Source organism: Chelonia mydas, chromosome 12, assembly GCF_015237465.2.
Source record: "Chelonia mydas isolate rCheMyd1 chromosome 12, rCheMyd1.pri.v2, whole genome shotgun sequence".
NCBI lineage: Eukaryota > Metazoa > Chordata > Testudines > Cheloniidae > Chelonia > Chelonia mydas.
Genome location: NC_051252.2, coordinates 7,697,031 through 7,715,410, shown reverse-complemented (window position 1 = coordinate 7,715,410; position 18,380 = coordinate 7,697,031). Strand labels below are relative to the sequence as shown.

The 18,380-nt window shown below is 47.9% G+C and overlaps 1 protein-coding gene across 3 annotated transcripts in view; it reads left to right on the top strand.

Moving 5' to 3' along the window:
- Positions 1-14,613, top strand: part of SLC12A3 (solute carrier family 12 member 3) — a 44,225-nt gene extending 29,612 nt beyond the window's left edge. For 2 of the 3 annotated variants that reach the window (XM_037878075.2, XM_037878074.2), the window contains 5 exons: positions 312-423; positions 1,812-1,898; positions 2,759-2,894; positions 4,712-4,779; positions 6,505-14,613. In XM_037878075.2, coding sequence (XP_037734003.1) covers positions 312-423; positions 1,812-1,898; positions 2,759-2,894; positions 4,712-4,779; positions 6,505-6,646 — 545 coding nt within the window. In that variant the 3' untranslated portion in view covers positions 6,647-14,613. The remainder of the gene's footprint in view (positions 1-311; positions 424-1,811; positions 1,899-2,758; positions 2,895-4,711; positions 4,780-6,504) is intronic. The other variant, XM_043526105.1, reaches the window with a different exon arrangement.
- The last annotated feature ends 3,767 nt before the right edge of the window (positions 14,614-18,380 follow it).

Sequence of the window (18,380 nt, the reverse complement as noted above, 5' to 3'; positions counted from 1 at the left end):
AAAATAATAATTCTACATTTGTAATTTGCACTTTCAAGATAAAGAGATTGCACTACAATATTTGCATGAGTCTCCATCTGGGACTAACTGCAACCCAGAGATCTGGCAATGCAGGGTGTGATTTTTAGCTGGGGACATTTAATACTAGACGGAGCAGTACACTAGAAAATACATCCCGGGGTGCAATCTCACACTGATGGGGGGATGGGCTGGCAAGCACACAGGGTCTTCTCCATCTCAGATATAGAATGTTAAATAGTTGGTTGGTCCCCAAAAGTAAGAACCAGTCCCTGTGCTCTTCCCTGTGGCAGGTCTCACGCTCCTGATTCCATACCTCCTCAGCCGCAAGAAGCGATGGGGCAAGTGCAAAACCCGGGTGTTTGTTGGTGGGCAGATCCACAGGATGGATGAAGAGAGGAAGGCGTAAGTGCATTACTGAGCATTGATCAAATAGAGCTTGTGAGACCATTAGCTGCCACTAATCCCATCAATAATTCAGAGTCACTTCTGTTATGATTTTCTGTACACAAAGTGCCTAGTACAAAGCCTAGTGTAGCCAATAGGAGTCTTTCCATTGACTTGAGTGGACCTTGCATCAACTCTGTATATTCAGTCAGAATAGCGTGTATTTTGGATTAATTGAAATAACTAAGGAAGAAAGAACAAAAGCAAAGTCTCCATGGGAGAGCCCAATCTGTGTGTCTGCTCTGAAATCAACTCAACCGCCCAAAATGGCAGCTTGCCTCACCAGATTCCTAGAAATGTAAAGGCACAGCATACAGAAAACAAAATAATAACAGTTACCTGCCACCTGCCCCACAGGTTGTACTATCTCACAGATTTGCTGCACCTTCTGGGGATTTAAGTCTGGAATTTTGCTGTTTACCCAACACTCTTCTCTTCGTTTTAGAAATGTCAGCTCTTTTTTTTATTTTGATCATTTTTAAATTGTATTTGTTCTGCATGGTATGCCATGGTCCTGGTCATCAGCTTGTGTAAATCAGCATAATTCCATTCCAGCTAACGGAGCTATGTTGATTTTCATCATTGGAGGATCTGCTCCATTTGTTTGTTTGTCTGTTTATTTTAAAATGACATTGCTTGTGTTTGTGGGAAAATGTATTGAGAGTGCACAAGGGTTGAGAATAAAAAATGCAAATATGATTTTTAAAAATGCAAACCCTAGGGCCATGGAAATGAAATTCCCGCTGGTAAGAGGCCTGAACTAGGTGGCTCGTGAAATTACAGGAGCTGAACACAGAAAGAGCTGTCAGCAGTAAATGGGAAAGTAGCCGAATGCCACTACAGAACATGTGGTAGTTAGGTGATATTGTTAAATACTCAGTGGACCAGAAAAAGAGAAATTGGCCATGCCATGAAAGCTCCCCCTGCTACCTCCCGGTTCTGACTTTTCACCTTGAAGATGACCGTGCCAATACCTACTACCTGGCTAAATTCTTACTACCATGAGTGGGCCTAGTGTTTGCAGGGCTTGTTAAGCAGACAGATATTTATAATAATACTCTTCTTTAGCACTTTACATCAGTAGAGCTCAAAGTGCTCCACAAAAGAGGTCAGTAGCAATTTCCCTATTTTACAGAGGGGGAAACTGAGGCACAGAGAGGCAAATTGACTTACCCATGGTTACTCAGCAGGCCAGTGGTGGAGCCCAGGTCTCCTGAGTCTCAGGCTAGTGATCTGCTTCTCTTGAGTCTTAAATGTTCAGAGAGTTTCTGGGATGGTTGGTAAAATATTGAGCAGGAAAAAATGAGTAGATTTTTTTAAAAATCCCCCCTTTTTCTCTCTTACAGGATTATCTCTCTGTTGAGCAAGTTCCGACTTGGGTTCCATGAGGTGCATGTCCTTCCAGACATTAACCAGAAACCACGCCCTGAACAGTACGTTATTACTATAGTTTTTGTCTTTGCCTCTTTCATTCTCTAGACGTGGTTCCTGTGTGTGTGTGTGTCTTGATTGTGGGTATATCAAGTGATTAATAGGTCCATCAATGGCTATCCTCCATGAACTTATTCAGGTTTTTTTTAACCCAGTTATACATTTAGCTATTGTAACACCCTATGGCAATGAGTTCCACAGGTTAATTTGTGTGTTGTGTGAAAAAGTATTTCCGGTTGTTTGTATTAAACCTGCTGCCCATTAATTTCATTGGGTGACCTCAGGTGTTTGTACTGTAGGAAAGTATAAATAACACTTCTCTATTCACTTTCTCCTCACCATTTGTGCTTTTATAGACCTCCGTCATATTCCACTTCAGTCACCACTTTTCTAAGCTGAACAGCCTTGATCTTTTTAGTCTCTCCTCATATGGAAGCCATTCCAGACCCTTTGTTGCCCTTCTCTGAACCAGTTCCAGTTCCGTGATATCCTTTATGAAATGGGGAAACCAGAACTGCACACAGTATTCAAGGTGTGGGTGTACCATGGATTTATATAGAGGCATTATGATATTTTCGGTCTTATTTTCTACCCCTTTCTTAATGGCTCCTAACATACTGTTAGCTTTCTTGATCACCGCTGCGCATTGAGCTGAAGTTTTCAGGGAACTATCCATGATGACTCAGACCTGACCAGCATTCTTGTTGATCCAGGATCTCTCTTCAGAAGACAGAAACAAACCACAGCCACCATCTTTCTAATGGGATCCCCTAGCTTGCTCACAAACCCTAGCAGCATTTACCCAGTACAGCAAATGTCAGGACAGAGCTCCAATCCTGTCATTCTCTTTGTTTGTTTGCAGCATCAAGAGATTTGATGACCTGATCGCCCCCTTCAGGCTGAACGATGGGTTTAAGGACGAGGCCGTGGTGAATGAAATGAGGCGTGACTGCCCGTGGAAGATTTCTGATGAGGAGGTTAATAAAAACAAAGCAAAGGTAGGGACATGACCACTGCTATTGGGAGATTTCAACAGCTGGGCAAGGGAGAATACCTAGGAATTCTCATGTAAAGGATTTTCCTGACCTAATCCATGATTCAGAAAGCTTTTCTTGCTTCCAGGCTTTTCCAGGATCCCAATCCTGTAAGGTGCCGTGAGCACCTCCTGTGGGTTGCTGAGCACCCTCCACTCCCACTGAAATCACTACAAAGCAATAGCATTCAGCTCCTTACAGGATTGGGCCCTTAATGATTTGGGAGCCCTCTGGGCTCCATCCTGCACCCACTGATGTCAATGGAAGTGTTGCCATTGACTTCATGAGCTCATCTAGTGCTGTGGAGAACAGAGTGAGCTGCAGAGGGTTTTCATGCTGATTCCATGCTGAAGCAGTGGAAGGACCAAAGGGTTTGGAAGGAAATGGCTCTCAGGAGAGGTTAAGGGAGGCGGCATCGTTCGGCTGGAGACAAGGTCAGCAGGCAGACCGGGCTGACTTTAGGAATGCCCGGTGCTGGCAGCTAGGGGCCTCACCAGTAACCAGGGTGAGGTCATGGTTCATCCTTAATCCCATGCAGGGGATCTTTTGTGGGCCCGGCGCCAAACATATATGTGGACCCCATGGAGGCAATGGAGCATGGCGAGGGGCCAGCCAGAGGCAATGGGGCATGGCGTGGCAGGGGTGGCCCTGCTCCGCCCAATGCGAGGGCACTATTTACAAACCAGCAGTTGCCAGACGCACAGTGGCCTGCCCAACTCTGTGCTGGCAACAAGCCCCTTCCCCTCAGGGGCAGGCCTATGCCGCACCACACAGCCCCCCCTGCCCAACACTCCCCGACTCCCTATGGCCAGAGGCCCCTTGGACCCACTATGCCCAGCACCCCCCCAGACCCACCCACAAATGCACAGCACCCTGCACAACACCACTCCTGTCCACTGCCCCACCACAACTGCCCAGCACCCCCCACAGAACCCCCACTTCCTAGTGCCCCAACACACCCAGATCCTCCCCGCCCCTTCACAGCCCAACAACCCCCCATACTCCCCACAGACCCACTCCCCCAAGCCCTGCCTCCCGGCCGCACTCACCGGCCCTCTGGAAGGCGACTGTGTCGGCCGGGCTGAGCCGGCAGTGCAGCCAGGGCTGGTCCCAGGGCTGGGAATCGCCCTGGCCCCTCGGGAGTGGTGTGATTAGCCAGGCTAGCGCCTGCCCGGCCAGGCTCCCTCAAGACGCACTTGCCAGGAGGGTCCCAGCCAAGCCCTCCACATTGTTCCCCCCCCACCCCACAGACACACACCTGGCCGAGACTGGCCAGGCTTCTGCACCAGTCCCAAGCAGCCCAGCTCCGGGGGGACAGGTGGGGGCCCACAGGTGGTGGGAAGCAGAGACTTCCCAGAGCCGGAGGTGCACTGGGGTCTGAACAGGGGGGGTGGAGCCAGGGAGCAGAGAGGAGCCCTTGGCCAGCCAGCGGGCAGGCCGAGAGGAGCAAGTGGTGGGCGGGGGGAGCCAGCGGGGTCTCGGGGCACAGGGCAAGCAGAGCAGGCCAGGGTCCCTTCTGAGCATGGGCATGGCTCCATGATGCCACTGGAGCCATTGTAAACCCAGCACTGATCCCGTGGGACAGTCCCGAGTGTCACAGATCTCTCCTCTGTTTGGCAAACGACCACAGCCCTGCAGCATGCGCTCAGGACTCACTGAAGTCGATGGAATGACTCCCACTGGGGATGGCGGGTGTTGAATCAGGGAAATCCGCTGGCATTCCAGGGGGACGCCGCCTGACTGACTTCATGCTGATCTGATTTTTACTTCTTGCTCCTTAGTCACTTCGCCAAGTGAGACTGAATGAGATTTTGCTGGATTACTCACGGGATGCTGCTCTCATAGCCATGTAAGTAACAGCAGCCCCCAGAGTGATCAGGGTCCATAATGTGCCTCTTATGTATTGTCTTCTCCAGCAAGTCAGTGTATTGACGGGCTGTTCTTGTTCTTGGATAGATTACTATGGAAACAGTCCCTTCAGTCTTCTTCCTTCTACATAATAACAACTAAGCAGACACTACCAGTCCATGTATGCCCACAAGTATACCCCCTTCTATGCAGCATCTGCAGAAAAGCCCACCGAAAAATACTAGTTTTCTACAGTGATGGCCTCATACACTATGAGTGATGTTATTATAGGAGGTAGGGCTCAGGATCATTACTGTAGCATAATGCAATATTTTTTCAATTTGTTTGTACAATAGTGCAGCAGTTTGGAGCAGACCTAATTGTGTAGATTGGATAATTGCTCCTCTGATGATATAATCTCCACCTAGAAGGCCAGGTTCTCTGCTGCTCCAGAACAGGGGAAGGGGCCACAAAAAAGCTGGTTGCAGCTCCCTGATTCAGGTTGGCTCGATGCTGGAACCTGTCCTGGCATAATTTAGAGCAGCCTCAAGGTTGCTTTAAACTATACCAGTTGATAGAATCCCCTAAAAGGGCCAATCTCAGGCTCAGAATAGCTGGAATGCAACAGCACTCCAGTTGTATTGGCTTTGCCAAGGTGGTGTGTGGGAGTTGTGTAGGAGTGGGTTACTCTGGGTCTGTCACATGGCTGATGACTCCACATGATAGGGCAATTCTCAACTGGGGAGGTCCATCTGCTTTCTGGCCCCTGTTTCACCTCCTGAGTGGTGCAAAAGGGCCGGATTTCACAACAAAATCTGGCCCATAAGGCCTATTGGGTGTAGTTTTGGAGGCTACATTCATATGGCCATAAACAGGCGAGCAGGTGTCCCTGTGTCAGTGATGCCCAGTTAGATTTTGACTCTTGTGAGACTGTCATTCATTCAGAAATCTTTTCAACCCTCCAGACAGTGTTGGTCACAAGTGTGACACAGGAAGCCGAGCCCCTCTCCTGTCAAGGCCAGCTGACTGAATTCAATTAACTTTCTTCTGGTCCTTGCCCTGATTGTAAGAGCTATAAGTCACGAGCACTGAACTCCCCCCACAGCCTGTAGTCACAGGCCACCTAGTGACCAGTTGAGGAAACACAGCTCTTCATTTGTGAATGCTCGACATGACACAAACTATTCAGGGAACTGAATCTTAAACAGGGGCTGCCTATGGAAGCATCTGCAGCACAAGGACTGTTTATAGGGCGAGTCAAGTTTACCAGTTCTGCTCAGCTCCTCTGCTAGCAGAGACAGTACAAAGAAAGCAGAATTCAAAGTGAACAGGAATCAGTGTGGTGGACAGGACCCAGAAAGTCGGTGGCACACAGTTGGTATGAGGTTTCAGAGTAGCAGCCGTGTTAGTCTGTATTCACGAAAAGACCAGGAGGACTTGTGGCACCTTAGAGACAAACCAATTTATTTGAGCATAAGCTTTCATGAGCTACAGCTCACTTCATCGGATGCTGTAGTTCACGAAAGCTTATGCTCAAATAAATTTGTTAGTCTCTAAGGTGCCACAAGTCCTCCTGTTCTTTTCGTGTATGAGGTGGATCTATAATCTGCAAATCTACATGGACTCGTCACACAGGGAATAAAACTCTTCCAAGGCAAAAAGAGATGCAAGGGTTTTCTCCTCCCCCCCTTTATACCTCTCTTGTTTTTGTTCTTCTTCTTTCCAGAACCTTGCCAATAGGCAGAAAGGGGCGATGCCCCAGCTCCCTCTATATGGCCTGGCTAGAAACCCTCTCGCAAGACCTGAGACCCCCAGTTATTCTGACCAGAGGAAACCAAGAAAATGTTCTGACGTTTTACTGCCAATAGAATGTGGTTGAATGCACGGTGGGTTGGGATGTGACTTTTTCAGGCCAGGTTCTGGCCTTGGAATGAACTCTTCCGGTTTTTCGGGTGCTAGTCACTGGTAAAAGCAAACTCTCCTGGTTTCAGCTGATGGCAACCATTGATAAAGGATTACTGATGGGAAATGACTAACACGGTTTATACCAACTCTGCTCTCCCCCTCCTGAAAACTGATCTCGCTGATCCTAGTCTTTGCATATCCCGGGAGCGCCTTAATACCACCACATGCCAAATGTTGTATGGGGGGAATAATGTGTTCCTGAGTTCTCTAGTGCAAATTCCTGGGTGGGACCTATTGGGCAACACAGAGGAGGCAGTAATGGGGGGAAAGTCAGAGCTTTTACGGGAGATTTTCAAAGCTGCCTAAAAGATTTGGATGCCCAAATGAACTGGGCTTCCAGTTCCCCTAGATATCATCTGGCCCATTTATTTCCCATTAATTTGCTGAAAACGACCCTGTGATTCCAATCAGAATGTGACTGCTGGCTGTTAGAAGCTGGGAAATTCATCAAAGATTCTAGCTTCAATTGTATAGTAGCTGTATGCTCCTTTGTCAGTGAAGGAAAGAGGCTGGTGAGAGAAGAGAAAGGGGATGAAGGAAAACAGGAAGAAAAATTAATAGGGACGGGACTTGCCTTAGAATTTTGGGGAAGGAAAGGGAGACCCCACTGCATTACAATCCTGCACTGCAGCGTAGAGGTTTGTGCCAAAGACCATGCATTGCTCCAGGATGTTCTGCTGCTGTGTCAGCACATATTGTGTCTCCTTTGTCCCCACAAAGGAAACTGCACTGTTAAAAATCTGAATTGTTCCATCCTCATGACACTCAGTAAGTCAGGTTTGCCGACCCTTAGTAAAGCTGAGGAAACTGAGGCAGAGAGGTTAAGTGAGAGGCCCAAGGCCACATTGTGAGTCACTAGCAGAGCTAGGATTAGAACTCCGCCCTCTGACTCCCAGCCATTCCCTCATTCCTGCTGGCCACACTGCCTCCCTCATTATTATAGCCATTTTACTGCTGGCGATGCTGAGAGAGGTGATGTGATCTGCCAAAGGTCACACAACATGTCAGTGGCAGACTTCGGGTCTCCTGAACCCCAGGCCAGTTTTCTAATCAACCTTCTTCTAAGATACTGTCAGAGACAGATTTGGTTCAGAGTGAATGCTACGGAGAATGTGCTCACCATAGGGTTTGACAGTGATACTGCCGTCCTCCCTGGTCGTGTTTGTTTCAATGACCTACCCTGAGCCCAATCAAGCATTAGCGAGAGCGCTTGTCTGCCTTCCTTAGACCCCCACAGAACACTGGTGGGGGTACATGAAACACGCCGCCCTGCAGTCCTCTCTTCTATTAAAAACGGGTATTAAGCTCGCAAAACCCATAGGCCTGTCGGGTGAGGGAAAGTGGCTGCCCATGTGTGAAATGAGGGGGGAAATGAGTGGCCCACAGTGGCAACTGATGCTTATTGTCTTCTACCATTTCCTTCCAGAGTGACACCTTGGCATCGCTGTGAGCCTTAGCTCTGTCTGGTGACACTGCATCACCTGGCCTGGCTGTCAGCACCTCAGCTTAAGGCTGTGTGAAATTCCCTGTTCTTGCTCCCATTGGTTCAGTTCTGCCAGCAGCAGCATGGTGGGAGCACTGGTGAAGACAGGGGTCCAGGGGTAACCCTGCTCAGGGCAGGGCAGCGTGATATGATGCTTAAAACCCTGGCAGGTGCTGGTGCCTGTCTGCACTAGTGCTCCCATGTTTGAAACCACTGGTGAGACTGCACCAGTGGTGGGAATGCTACCCGAGGGTCAGCAAAGCCTAGGTCACCCTGACCTTGGCATGGGTACCAGGCTCCGCTTTTCACAATGGCCCATGGATTGTTTTCAGCCATGTGTGACGTGGGCAGCACAAATGGACTTCTCTCCAGTGCCGAGCCGGAGGCTGGTGTTTTTCCACCTAGTAAACTCTTCCATCATGGAGAAAAATCCCTCCCTCCCGGTACTTCAGAGACGTGAGTGACAGAGGCAGCCAGGCCAATTCATCTCTTGTCTTTGGGATGGTGAAAGGTGCTGGGTTGACCTGGAGACTGCAGTCTTGTCTTTCCTCAGAACAGGTAAAGCCTGGGCAGCAGCAATGGAAGCTTTCCACATGCTGGGTCTTAATTCGGACCAGCTGTCGTGGTTCCATTTCCTTGGCCCTTTAAATCCTTGGCCTCTCTGCTGAGATTGTTATCCTTAAAGACCAGTTAGATTATGGAACAGCCTTTTCCACCACTACATCATAAAGCCAGAGGTAGGCAGGGCTTGATCCTGCCAGGTGCTGTGTGCTCTAGGGTGACCAGATGTCCCGATTTTTGGATCTTTTTCTTATATAGGCTCCTATTACCGCCCACCCCGTCCCGATTTTTCACACTTGCTGTCTGGTCACCCTAGCCATCCAGCAAAGCCCTGAAGCATGTTAACAGAGTGACTCCCATGCTTAAAGCCAAGCATGTGCTTTAGTGGTATGCTGGACCAATGCCAGGGAGCTCAGCGCTGCATCAAAGGATGATATGCTAAGTGCTAAGCAAAGTGCTGTTTGCAGCAGATACATCTGCTAATGTGAGCACAGTCATTGAATCGGTTGCTAATTCTTCAGGAGAGAGGAAGGTTAGTGAGATGCCAGAGAGGATGGGCTGCTATGTTCAGCTTCCAGCCTGCCTGCTCCTCCTCAATGTCAGCCAACTACAATGTTGCTGGTCACGGGATCTGTTTTCAGGCCTCCCCTCCTCTTTAAACACCAGCCACCAGCAGGGCAGCTGGCCCCAGGCTCTATTTTGAGGCCCCAGTGATAAACTTCAGGTCCAGGGGTCAGGTGCAACGCTCTCTCCAAGTGCAACTGAAAGCACAAACTGCTCACGCCCTCTACAAATATTCCCACCCTCCCTTCCCAAGAACCCAATTCACAGTAGGACTAACGGCTGCCACAGGAGTCCTGGCTGTTTTAAGTTCCTGGGACTTCCCCTCAAACCACTCCATCATCTGGTCTTTTTTTCTGATTGATGAAAGGTCACATGCACTTACCTATAGAGTTTATCTGTAGCAAACAATCCTTAGAGGATAAAAAGTCCTTTCAGCACACGAGGACAAAAAAGGAGATCTATTTTCAAAATACATAGCAGATGTACAAGCATTTATATCCGGTGCATACCGCAGAAGACTCCAGCCAACATTAATATGCTCCCATCCTGTCCATTGTACATATAACGCATTGTAGCAGTGGAGAAATGCCAGCAGGTTTTGCATCTGTTGTTCTGGCAGGGTCTGGTGCCACTTTGAGTTGTGTCCCCTGGTCTGTGGGGAGCTTGCTTCCAATGATGAGCTTGGTGAGTCTGGGGCGTTGTTTGAAGGCTAGAAGAATGTTCTCTAGAACAGTCCTGCACCAGTATCAACTTCCTGGACTCACGATCAGCTTCAGCAATGGAACATTACAAACAACCATGGACAAGAAACTCATGGATCACCACACCTACCTTCACAGATCCAGTAACCACCCCAAACACACCAAGAAATCTGTAATCTACAGCCAGGCATTCAGATAGCACAGAATATGCTCCAAGGAGAAATTCCAGGATACACACCTTAACACCACCTTCAGCGAACAAGGATGCTCCACCTGAGAAGTAGATCACATCATGGAACAGGTCACCCAAAGACCCCAAGAGAAACTACTTCAATATGGCCGGGGGGAGGAGAACCTCCGACCACACAGACCTCGTTGTCACCTGCCATATGGGCTATCATTAAACAATTACAACCCATCCTCAATGGGGACCCCATCCTGAAAGAAATCTTTCCCAAACCCCCTCTTCTGGCCTTCAAACAGCCCCCCAACCTTGCCAAACTCATCATCAGACACAAGCTCCCCACAGACCAGGACCTAAGAACTTAAAGTAGTGCCCAGACCCTGCCATAGCAACAGATGCAAAACCTGCAGATGTCTCTCCACTGCTACAATGATCAACACTCTCCCACAACACACCTTTCACAATCCGTGGGTCCTCCTTCACATGCCTGTCACAACATGTGGTATACCTCATGCAGTGCACTAAATGTCCCAATAACACAACTCTGTGGGTGAAACCCAAGACAATCACTGTGTTCTCGAATGAACTCACACAGAAACACGATAAAAGACAAAACATTCTGTCACTTATGGGTGTACGCTTTTCACACAACAATCACTCCATATCTGACCTCTCAGTTCTCCTCCTTAGGAGAAACCTGCACAACACTGTCAAAAGAGAAGCCTGGGAACTTACATTCATAACTTTGCTAAACACTAAAAATCATGGTCTTTAATGAAGACAATGGATTTATGGCTGATTACAACAATCTGTAACCCACTAGCCCCCCTTTTTTGCCCTTGGACTGCAGGGGTGTTAACAAGCCACCTCCCGTTGAATGGTCTCTTACTATATACGTTAACTACGCATGATAAACAATCTGTTCCACCTTGTATTTAGCTGTGACACTCTGAGTGCCTTTCCCAGAACTGAAGAAGAGCTGTGTATTGCTCAAAAACTTGTCTCTTTCACCAAGAGAAGTTGGTGCAATAAAATATATGAACTCACCCACCTTGTCTCTCTAATATCCTGGGACCGGCATGGCTACAACAAGACTGCAAACCTTGATTCTGGCCTTTCCTCACTTTTGAGGGCTTGACTTTGCAACTTTAACCTTCTTTTAAGAGTGTGTGTGTGTGTGTGTGTGTAAATAATAATAAGTAAAATAAGGATAATGATTCTTCCATGCCTCCTGGGGTGCTTTGAGCCTGAATTCTTTACTGTTTGCAAAGTACTTTGAGATCCTTGGGTTGAAAGCCCTACGCAAGTGCAAAGTAACCTTAATATCTGTTGATGTTATAGGGCAGTCCTAATTCAGGCAATATCCCTTTGTCTTTAATTAGGTTTTTGCTGAATTACAATTGTCCGGTTGCACTGTATTTTTGAAAAGGGAACATCTTTTATTTCTAAGGGTTAGGATCTTGCATTAGCAGGAGTGTTGAAAGCAAGCTGATAATCTCACCCAAGGGACTTAATTCTGATGGGTTTTACACCAGTAAACACTTTTGACTTCAGTGATTTAATCTTGATTTACTCCAGTGTAAGTGAAATCAGAATAAGGCCAAGGAATGCAGCTGTATCACAACAAGCCTGGATTTCTGATCCATAAAGGCCCTTGAATTTTTGAACATCGGAGTTAATTGTACATTAGGGCATTTTGATCACATGCTGGTCACCCCATGTTTGCTAAGTTCCTTCCAAGTATGCATTACCACAGAACAGAGATGAAGCTAAGTATAGAATAATCACTGACGATACATGTTCTTGCTTTAGCTTAAAGTGCTCAGGATCATCAGCCTCTGGGACTGGCACACACGCGGCCAGATTTTCAGACGTGCCTACTCATTTTGGATCCCTCGATTCCTGGGAGCCCATCTTTCGACAGCTTGGGCTCGATGTTCCGAGCAACTGAGCACCCACAACCTGAGATGTCTCAAGTTGGGCACCCAAAATCAGCGGCCACTTTTGAAAATGTTGGCCTCAGCCACTTTTTCACAGAGTCAAAGGACTAGTCCCTGTTCGCTCCTTTCCCCTACCTTGGCATCTGTTGAGGATGGGATAGAAAAGAGTTGAATGGAGCGTAGCTGCCTACAATTCTTGTGAGCACAGTACTTTCAAACCCTTCGGAGACTACAGCCATATGCAGTAATATATTCAAATTGGTGCATTGGGCTTGCAGCCTGGGAAATGCCAATGCTCCAGGCATTAATGAGAATAACACTTTGCTCTTACTTGGCACTTTATATCTTCAAAGAGCTTTACAGGTGTTAATTGATCTTTCATGGACACAGCATGGATCCTTTCATGGGCAAAACTCTACCTGACATTGATAACTGGACTGCTGCAAATGTCCTTATCATGCAGGACTTCATGGTGAGAGGCTCTTCCCCAGGTGCTTGGGGAGATGGAGGGCATGGGGAGCCTTTCTCCATCACATACCCCATCCAAGAACTAATCGCAGTCTCAGACAATCACAGACTCTCTCTGTGCACCTCTAGGAGCCCACGTTGTCCCAAGAGGGTAGGCAGTGATGAGGAAGAGGTGGGGCCATGGCTCTTCCCCGCCTCCTACACTGGATCACAGAGGAGACCAGCCGTTCTGGGGGACCAGGCTGTTCTGCACAGTGGGGAGTGCAAGAAGAAATTGTGTCTGAATCCTTCCCCAAGCCCAGCACGGGGCAGTGCAGCTCCACGTTGCCTCTCTACTCAGGCCAGTGCCCCGGTGGCGTGATCTAGCCCCTAAAGGAACTCTACAACCGATGTAAATCAGTTTCTCTGAGAATCCCTCCCTCCCATATCTTAGTTTTTTGGAACTTGTGGAAGCAGCGAAGAATCGGATCCAGGATTAATTTGTTTAAAATGTAACAGAATTATATAAAGTTCAAGTGCGTCATCCCCTTCACTCCGTGCCTGATCACAGCCTTTGAAAAATGCATTTGCCACCAAGGGAAGCAAACAATCAGTGGATGTGTGGGCCTCCTCTCTCTAATCACAAGGCAGAAGAGCGTGCTTTGGAGACCGCAGGACCCACTGTGCTAGAAAGTACAGATGTTTGAACAAACACCCTGCAGAATTAGGGACATCAAAGGAACCACACACCTGACTCACTAGCTGACTGAACAAGATGTCACTCTAACTCAGCTTCAAACTTCCTGGAGCTGACAGCTCTTTCTTTGGGCTCTGACTGATCCAGTAAAGACCCACAGTTCCATCTGCAGCTGGACATGGTGAGAACCATTCTGTTGGTTGTTGCTGCATGGTTTAGGAGCGCTGCTTTTTGGTGTGGTGTGAAAAAGGGAGAGCTGGTTTTTTTTTATAGATATCTATTTAAAAAGAAGCTTAAAAAACACCAGCTGCCAGCCACAGCTTCTCCAAGGTCTAAATCATTGTGTGAAGGCTTGAATCCAACCCCTGGGATCCTTATATAGTGGAACTGGAAGGACATCTCTTTCCTAGCAGCACTGAGTTCTTCCTTGTGTCCTTTACCAGCCAGACATGTTTATGGCTTTCCCTGCCTTTGTCCTCTAGCCCTCTCTGATGCTTAGGCTGTGGCCTTTTCTACCATTGCCAGGTCAGGAGTCTGTATCATGCAAAAAGGCTAAAATGCCATTCTGCTGTTGTACACATCCATATGATCTGGTTAGATTCAACTCTGGTTCCAAATTTACTTCTCGTTGTGGAGGTGGTTACAGGAATTCTGTAGCAAAGAAAGGGCTTAGTAATGCACCGCAGTATGAGAGCAGTTTTTGGGCTCTGGGAACAAACGGAAAGGTTTGGTTGCTATATTTAGTACTTTCCTGTTGACTTTGTGATCCAAGACATGATTATTTGGGCATGTAAGGGCACGGAGCATGCTCAGCTGCAGAGCATTCCCAAGGCATAGAGATCCAGGGGTTCTGCCACAACACTGCCGAATTGGACATGTGCTCAGTCCCTGTGGGACATATGCTGGGCATGCCTTTGTTATATGCTCTGAATGACAAAGGATTGGCTGTCCATATTACTTACATGTTATTAGCCAACCGCATTTTCCTTACTCACACTTTTGCTGAGTCTGCTCGTGGACAGCTAGATCGCACAGCCGACACCCCTGAGGGACTTTATTACAGAGATGGTCCGGAGCTGTGACGTTTGGATCCACAGCCATTCTTTTCCAAAGACAGAAAGGCTGCATTGGAGGCAATCCTATGGAGAATGAGAGGATGTGTTACAAACTCAGAAGCTACCTAGAAGGAGAAGTGACACCCAGAAGGGGGAGGAAAGGCCAACAAGAGGAGCCTCTCTGCAAAGCAGAGCTAACTCAAGGAGGAGGAGGACAGAGTGAGAGGAGAGACACCAGGGCCAATTGGAAAAAGAATCACCATGGGGAGGTGACCTCCAAATCCCCAGAGGCGTTACCCTGGAGGAGAAGGAGAGCTCATGGGATGCTTGCAGTCCATATATAATAACAATATAGCCATACAGAATAAGAACCATAAAGAATAATATGCCAGCCCTGCTCCTTTCCTTCCCCCCACAGAAAATCCAGTGCTTCTAAACACAACAATACAGCCTCTGTACTTGCCTTTAGGATGGAGTTATCCTATTCATAGAATCATAGAATATCAGGGTTGGAAGGGACCCCAGAAGGTCATCTAGTCCAACCCCCTGCTCGAAGCAGGACCAAGTCCCAGTTAAATCATCCCAGCCAGGGCTTTGTCAAGCCTGACCTTAAAAACCTCTAAGGAAGGAGATTCTACCACCTCCCTAGGTAACGCATTCCAGTGTTTCACCACCCTCTTAATGAAAAAGTTTTTCCTAATATCCAATCTAAACCTCCCCCATTGCAACTTGAGACCATTACTCCTCGTTCTGTCATCTGCTACCATTGAGAACAGTCTAGAGCCATCCTCTTTGGAACCCCCTTTCAGGTAGTTGAAAGCAGCTATCAAATCCCCCCTCATTCTTCTCTTCTGCAGACTAAACAATCCCAGCTCCCTCAGCCTCTCCTCATAAGTCATGTGCTCTAGACCCCTAATCATTTTTGTTGCCCTTCGCTGGACTCTCTCCAATTTATCCACATCCTTCTTGTAGTGTGGGGCCCAAAACTGGACACAGTACTCCAGATGAGGCCTCACCAGTGTCGAATAGAGGGGAACGATCACGTCCCTCGATCTGCTCGCTATGCCCCTACTTATACATCCCAAAATGCCATTGGCCTTCTTGGCAACAAGGGCACACTGCTGACTCATATCCAGCTTCTCGTCCACTGTCACCCCTAGGCCCTTTTCCGCAGAACTGCTGCCTAGCCATTCGGTCCCTAGTCTGTAGCGGTGCATTGGATTCTTCCATCCTAAGTGCAGGACCCTGCACTTATCCTTATTGAACCTCATCAGATTTCTTTTGGCCCAATCCTCCAATTTGTCTAGGTCCTTCTGTATCCTATCCCTCCCCTCCAGCGTATCTACCACTCCTCCCAGTTTAGTATCATCCGCAAATTTGCTGAGAGTGCAATCCACACCATCCTCCAGATCATTTATGAAGATATTGAACAAAACCGGCCCCAGGACCGACCCCTGGGGCACTCCACTTGACACCGGCTGCCAACTAGACATGGAGCCATTGATCACTACCCATTGAGCCCGACAATCTAGCCAGCTTTCTACCCACCTTATAGTGCATTCATCCAGCCCATACTTCCTTAACTTGCTGACAAGAATACTGTGGGAGACCATGTCAAAAGCTTTGCTAAAGTCAAGAAACAATACATCCACTGCTTTCCCTTCATCCACAGAACCAGTAATCTCATCATAAAAGGCAATTAGATTAGTCAGGCATGACCTTCCCTTGGTGAATCCATGCTGACTGTTCCTGATCACTTTCCTCTCATGTAAGTGCTTCAGGATTGATTCTTTGAGGACCTGCTCCATGATTTTTCCAGGGACTGAGGTGAGGCTGACTGGCCTGTAGTTCCCAGGATCCTCCTTCTTCCCTTTTTTAAAGATTGGCACTACATTAGCCTTTTTCCAGTCATCCGGGACTTCCCCCGTTCGCCACGAGTTTTCAAAGATAATGGCCAAGGGCTCTGCAATCACAGCCGCCAATTCCTTCAGCACTCTCGGATGCAACTCGTCCGGCCCCATGGACTTGTGCACGTCCAGCTTTTCTAAATAGTCCCTAACCACCTCTGTCTCCACAGAGGGCTGGCCATCTCTTCCCCATTTTGTGATGCCCAGCGCAGCAGTCTGGGAGCTGACCTTGTTAGTGAAAACAGATTATCCCTTGATCATCCTGTGCTGCATCTCCTGACCGGTGGCAAGGTGGAACAAAATGCAGAGTGAGAGACAGGGCTATTCTCTCATGCAGAGAGAACATCTGAGGGATCCCCAATATCCTACTCCCATGACTTGGCCAGGTTCTGACTCCCCTCTGCCCAAGAACCTTCCCAGAGAAAGGAAAAACACCGAATGGTGGGAGGTTTCAAATGACATTCCAAACTATACGAGAAACATCTAGGGCAGGAGGAAGGTGGGATCTGGCCTCGGCAAGTGCTCAGCCCTCTGTCCCTCAAACTTGTTTGAGTTTAATCTTGACTGCAGAAAAGGCACGGTGACTTCCATTGTTTGCATAGTTCATGGGTCAGTGGAAAGCTGAACACAGTGTGGAGGAAATGACAGCCACTTATTGAAACCACACAGGAAAAGTCTGACAATAAGCTTGGGACTAATCTCTTCAAATCCCAAAGACCCTACACTAGACACAGACACCCCACCCACAAGATCCACTCCTAACATTTGGATGGTCTTGTGTGCCAATGCCGCATTGTAAAAATCTTGCTTTGGGCCTTTACAGGTGTGCCCCTTTAAATTCCCGATCATATTGGTCTCTCCTGCCAAGCCCTCTTCCACTTCCAGCTAGAAGGTAGGTGCTAGGGGTGCTCAGCCAGTTACACCAGGAACAAAACCAGAGCAGCAGCTGGTTCTGCTAGAGTTTTACGGCCAAATCCTCAGCAGGCGGTAACTGTCCTAGCTCCATTGACTTCTATTTGCACCACCTGAGGATCAGGTTTCTTGGGTTGCATCACTGCAGCATTTTCCTTCCTCCTTACTTCCCAGGAGAGGGCATGGACTCCAACTACTGATCAGGACTGGAGAAGCCAAAACCTTCCTGCTTATGGGAGAGGCGGGAGGAAACTTATTAGCTGGTTGACAGGGGCAGGGTGACTAAAGAACAGCTGCTCTCCTCCAGCAGCTAAACTGATCCTGCTGCTTTGGTACCCCTGGATGGTGCTATACAATGCAGGGCATCCATCTGCATCCTTTGTCTCTAGAAGCTACTCTGTTAAAGACTGATCAGCTGTGGATGGGTCATGGAACGGGGATGAGGCTCAACTGATTTCACATTTTATTTTCTCATTTTTTTCTGAGTGGGATAGTGGCCCAATGATAGAACCACCCCTGTCCCTGGAACCTCGTAGAGGAGGGCAGTAGAGATTTAGGGCAGGGACTGTGTTTGTATGGTGCCTAGCACAATGGGATCCTGGGCCATGACCAGGGCTGCTAGGCACTATTGTTATACAAATAATAAATAATCGTGTCATGGGTAACCGCACATGGCAATCCAGGATAAGACACTGCAGCTCACCTTGGCTTAGAACCAAAAATGACAAGCATCCAAATGTATGCAGTGGTGTTGTAGCCATGTTGGTCCCAGGATATTAGAGAGGCAAAGTGGGTGAGGTAATAGCTTTTATTGGACCAACTTCAGTTGGTGAGAGAGACAAGCTTTCAAGCTTACACAGACTGGACGAAGGGCTCTGGGTAAGCTTGCAGGCTCATCTCTCTCACGAACAGAAGTTGGTCCAATAAAAGATATGACCTCACCCTCCTTGTCTCGCTAATCCCGCAAATGACACACACATGAGAGACAAGTGTACAGTACCGGCCGTGAACCGATTGTGCCTCAGGGCAACAGTCGCCAGCTGCCAGAGAAAACTGAGCACCTAATGAAATGGGCAAAAAATAAATACTTTGTGCTTGGAAATAAAACTGATATCTTGCTTTATTTATTTTTTTCATCACACTACAGCCGTGATCCAGTTCACATTAATGGGAGTTTTACCATTGA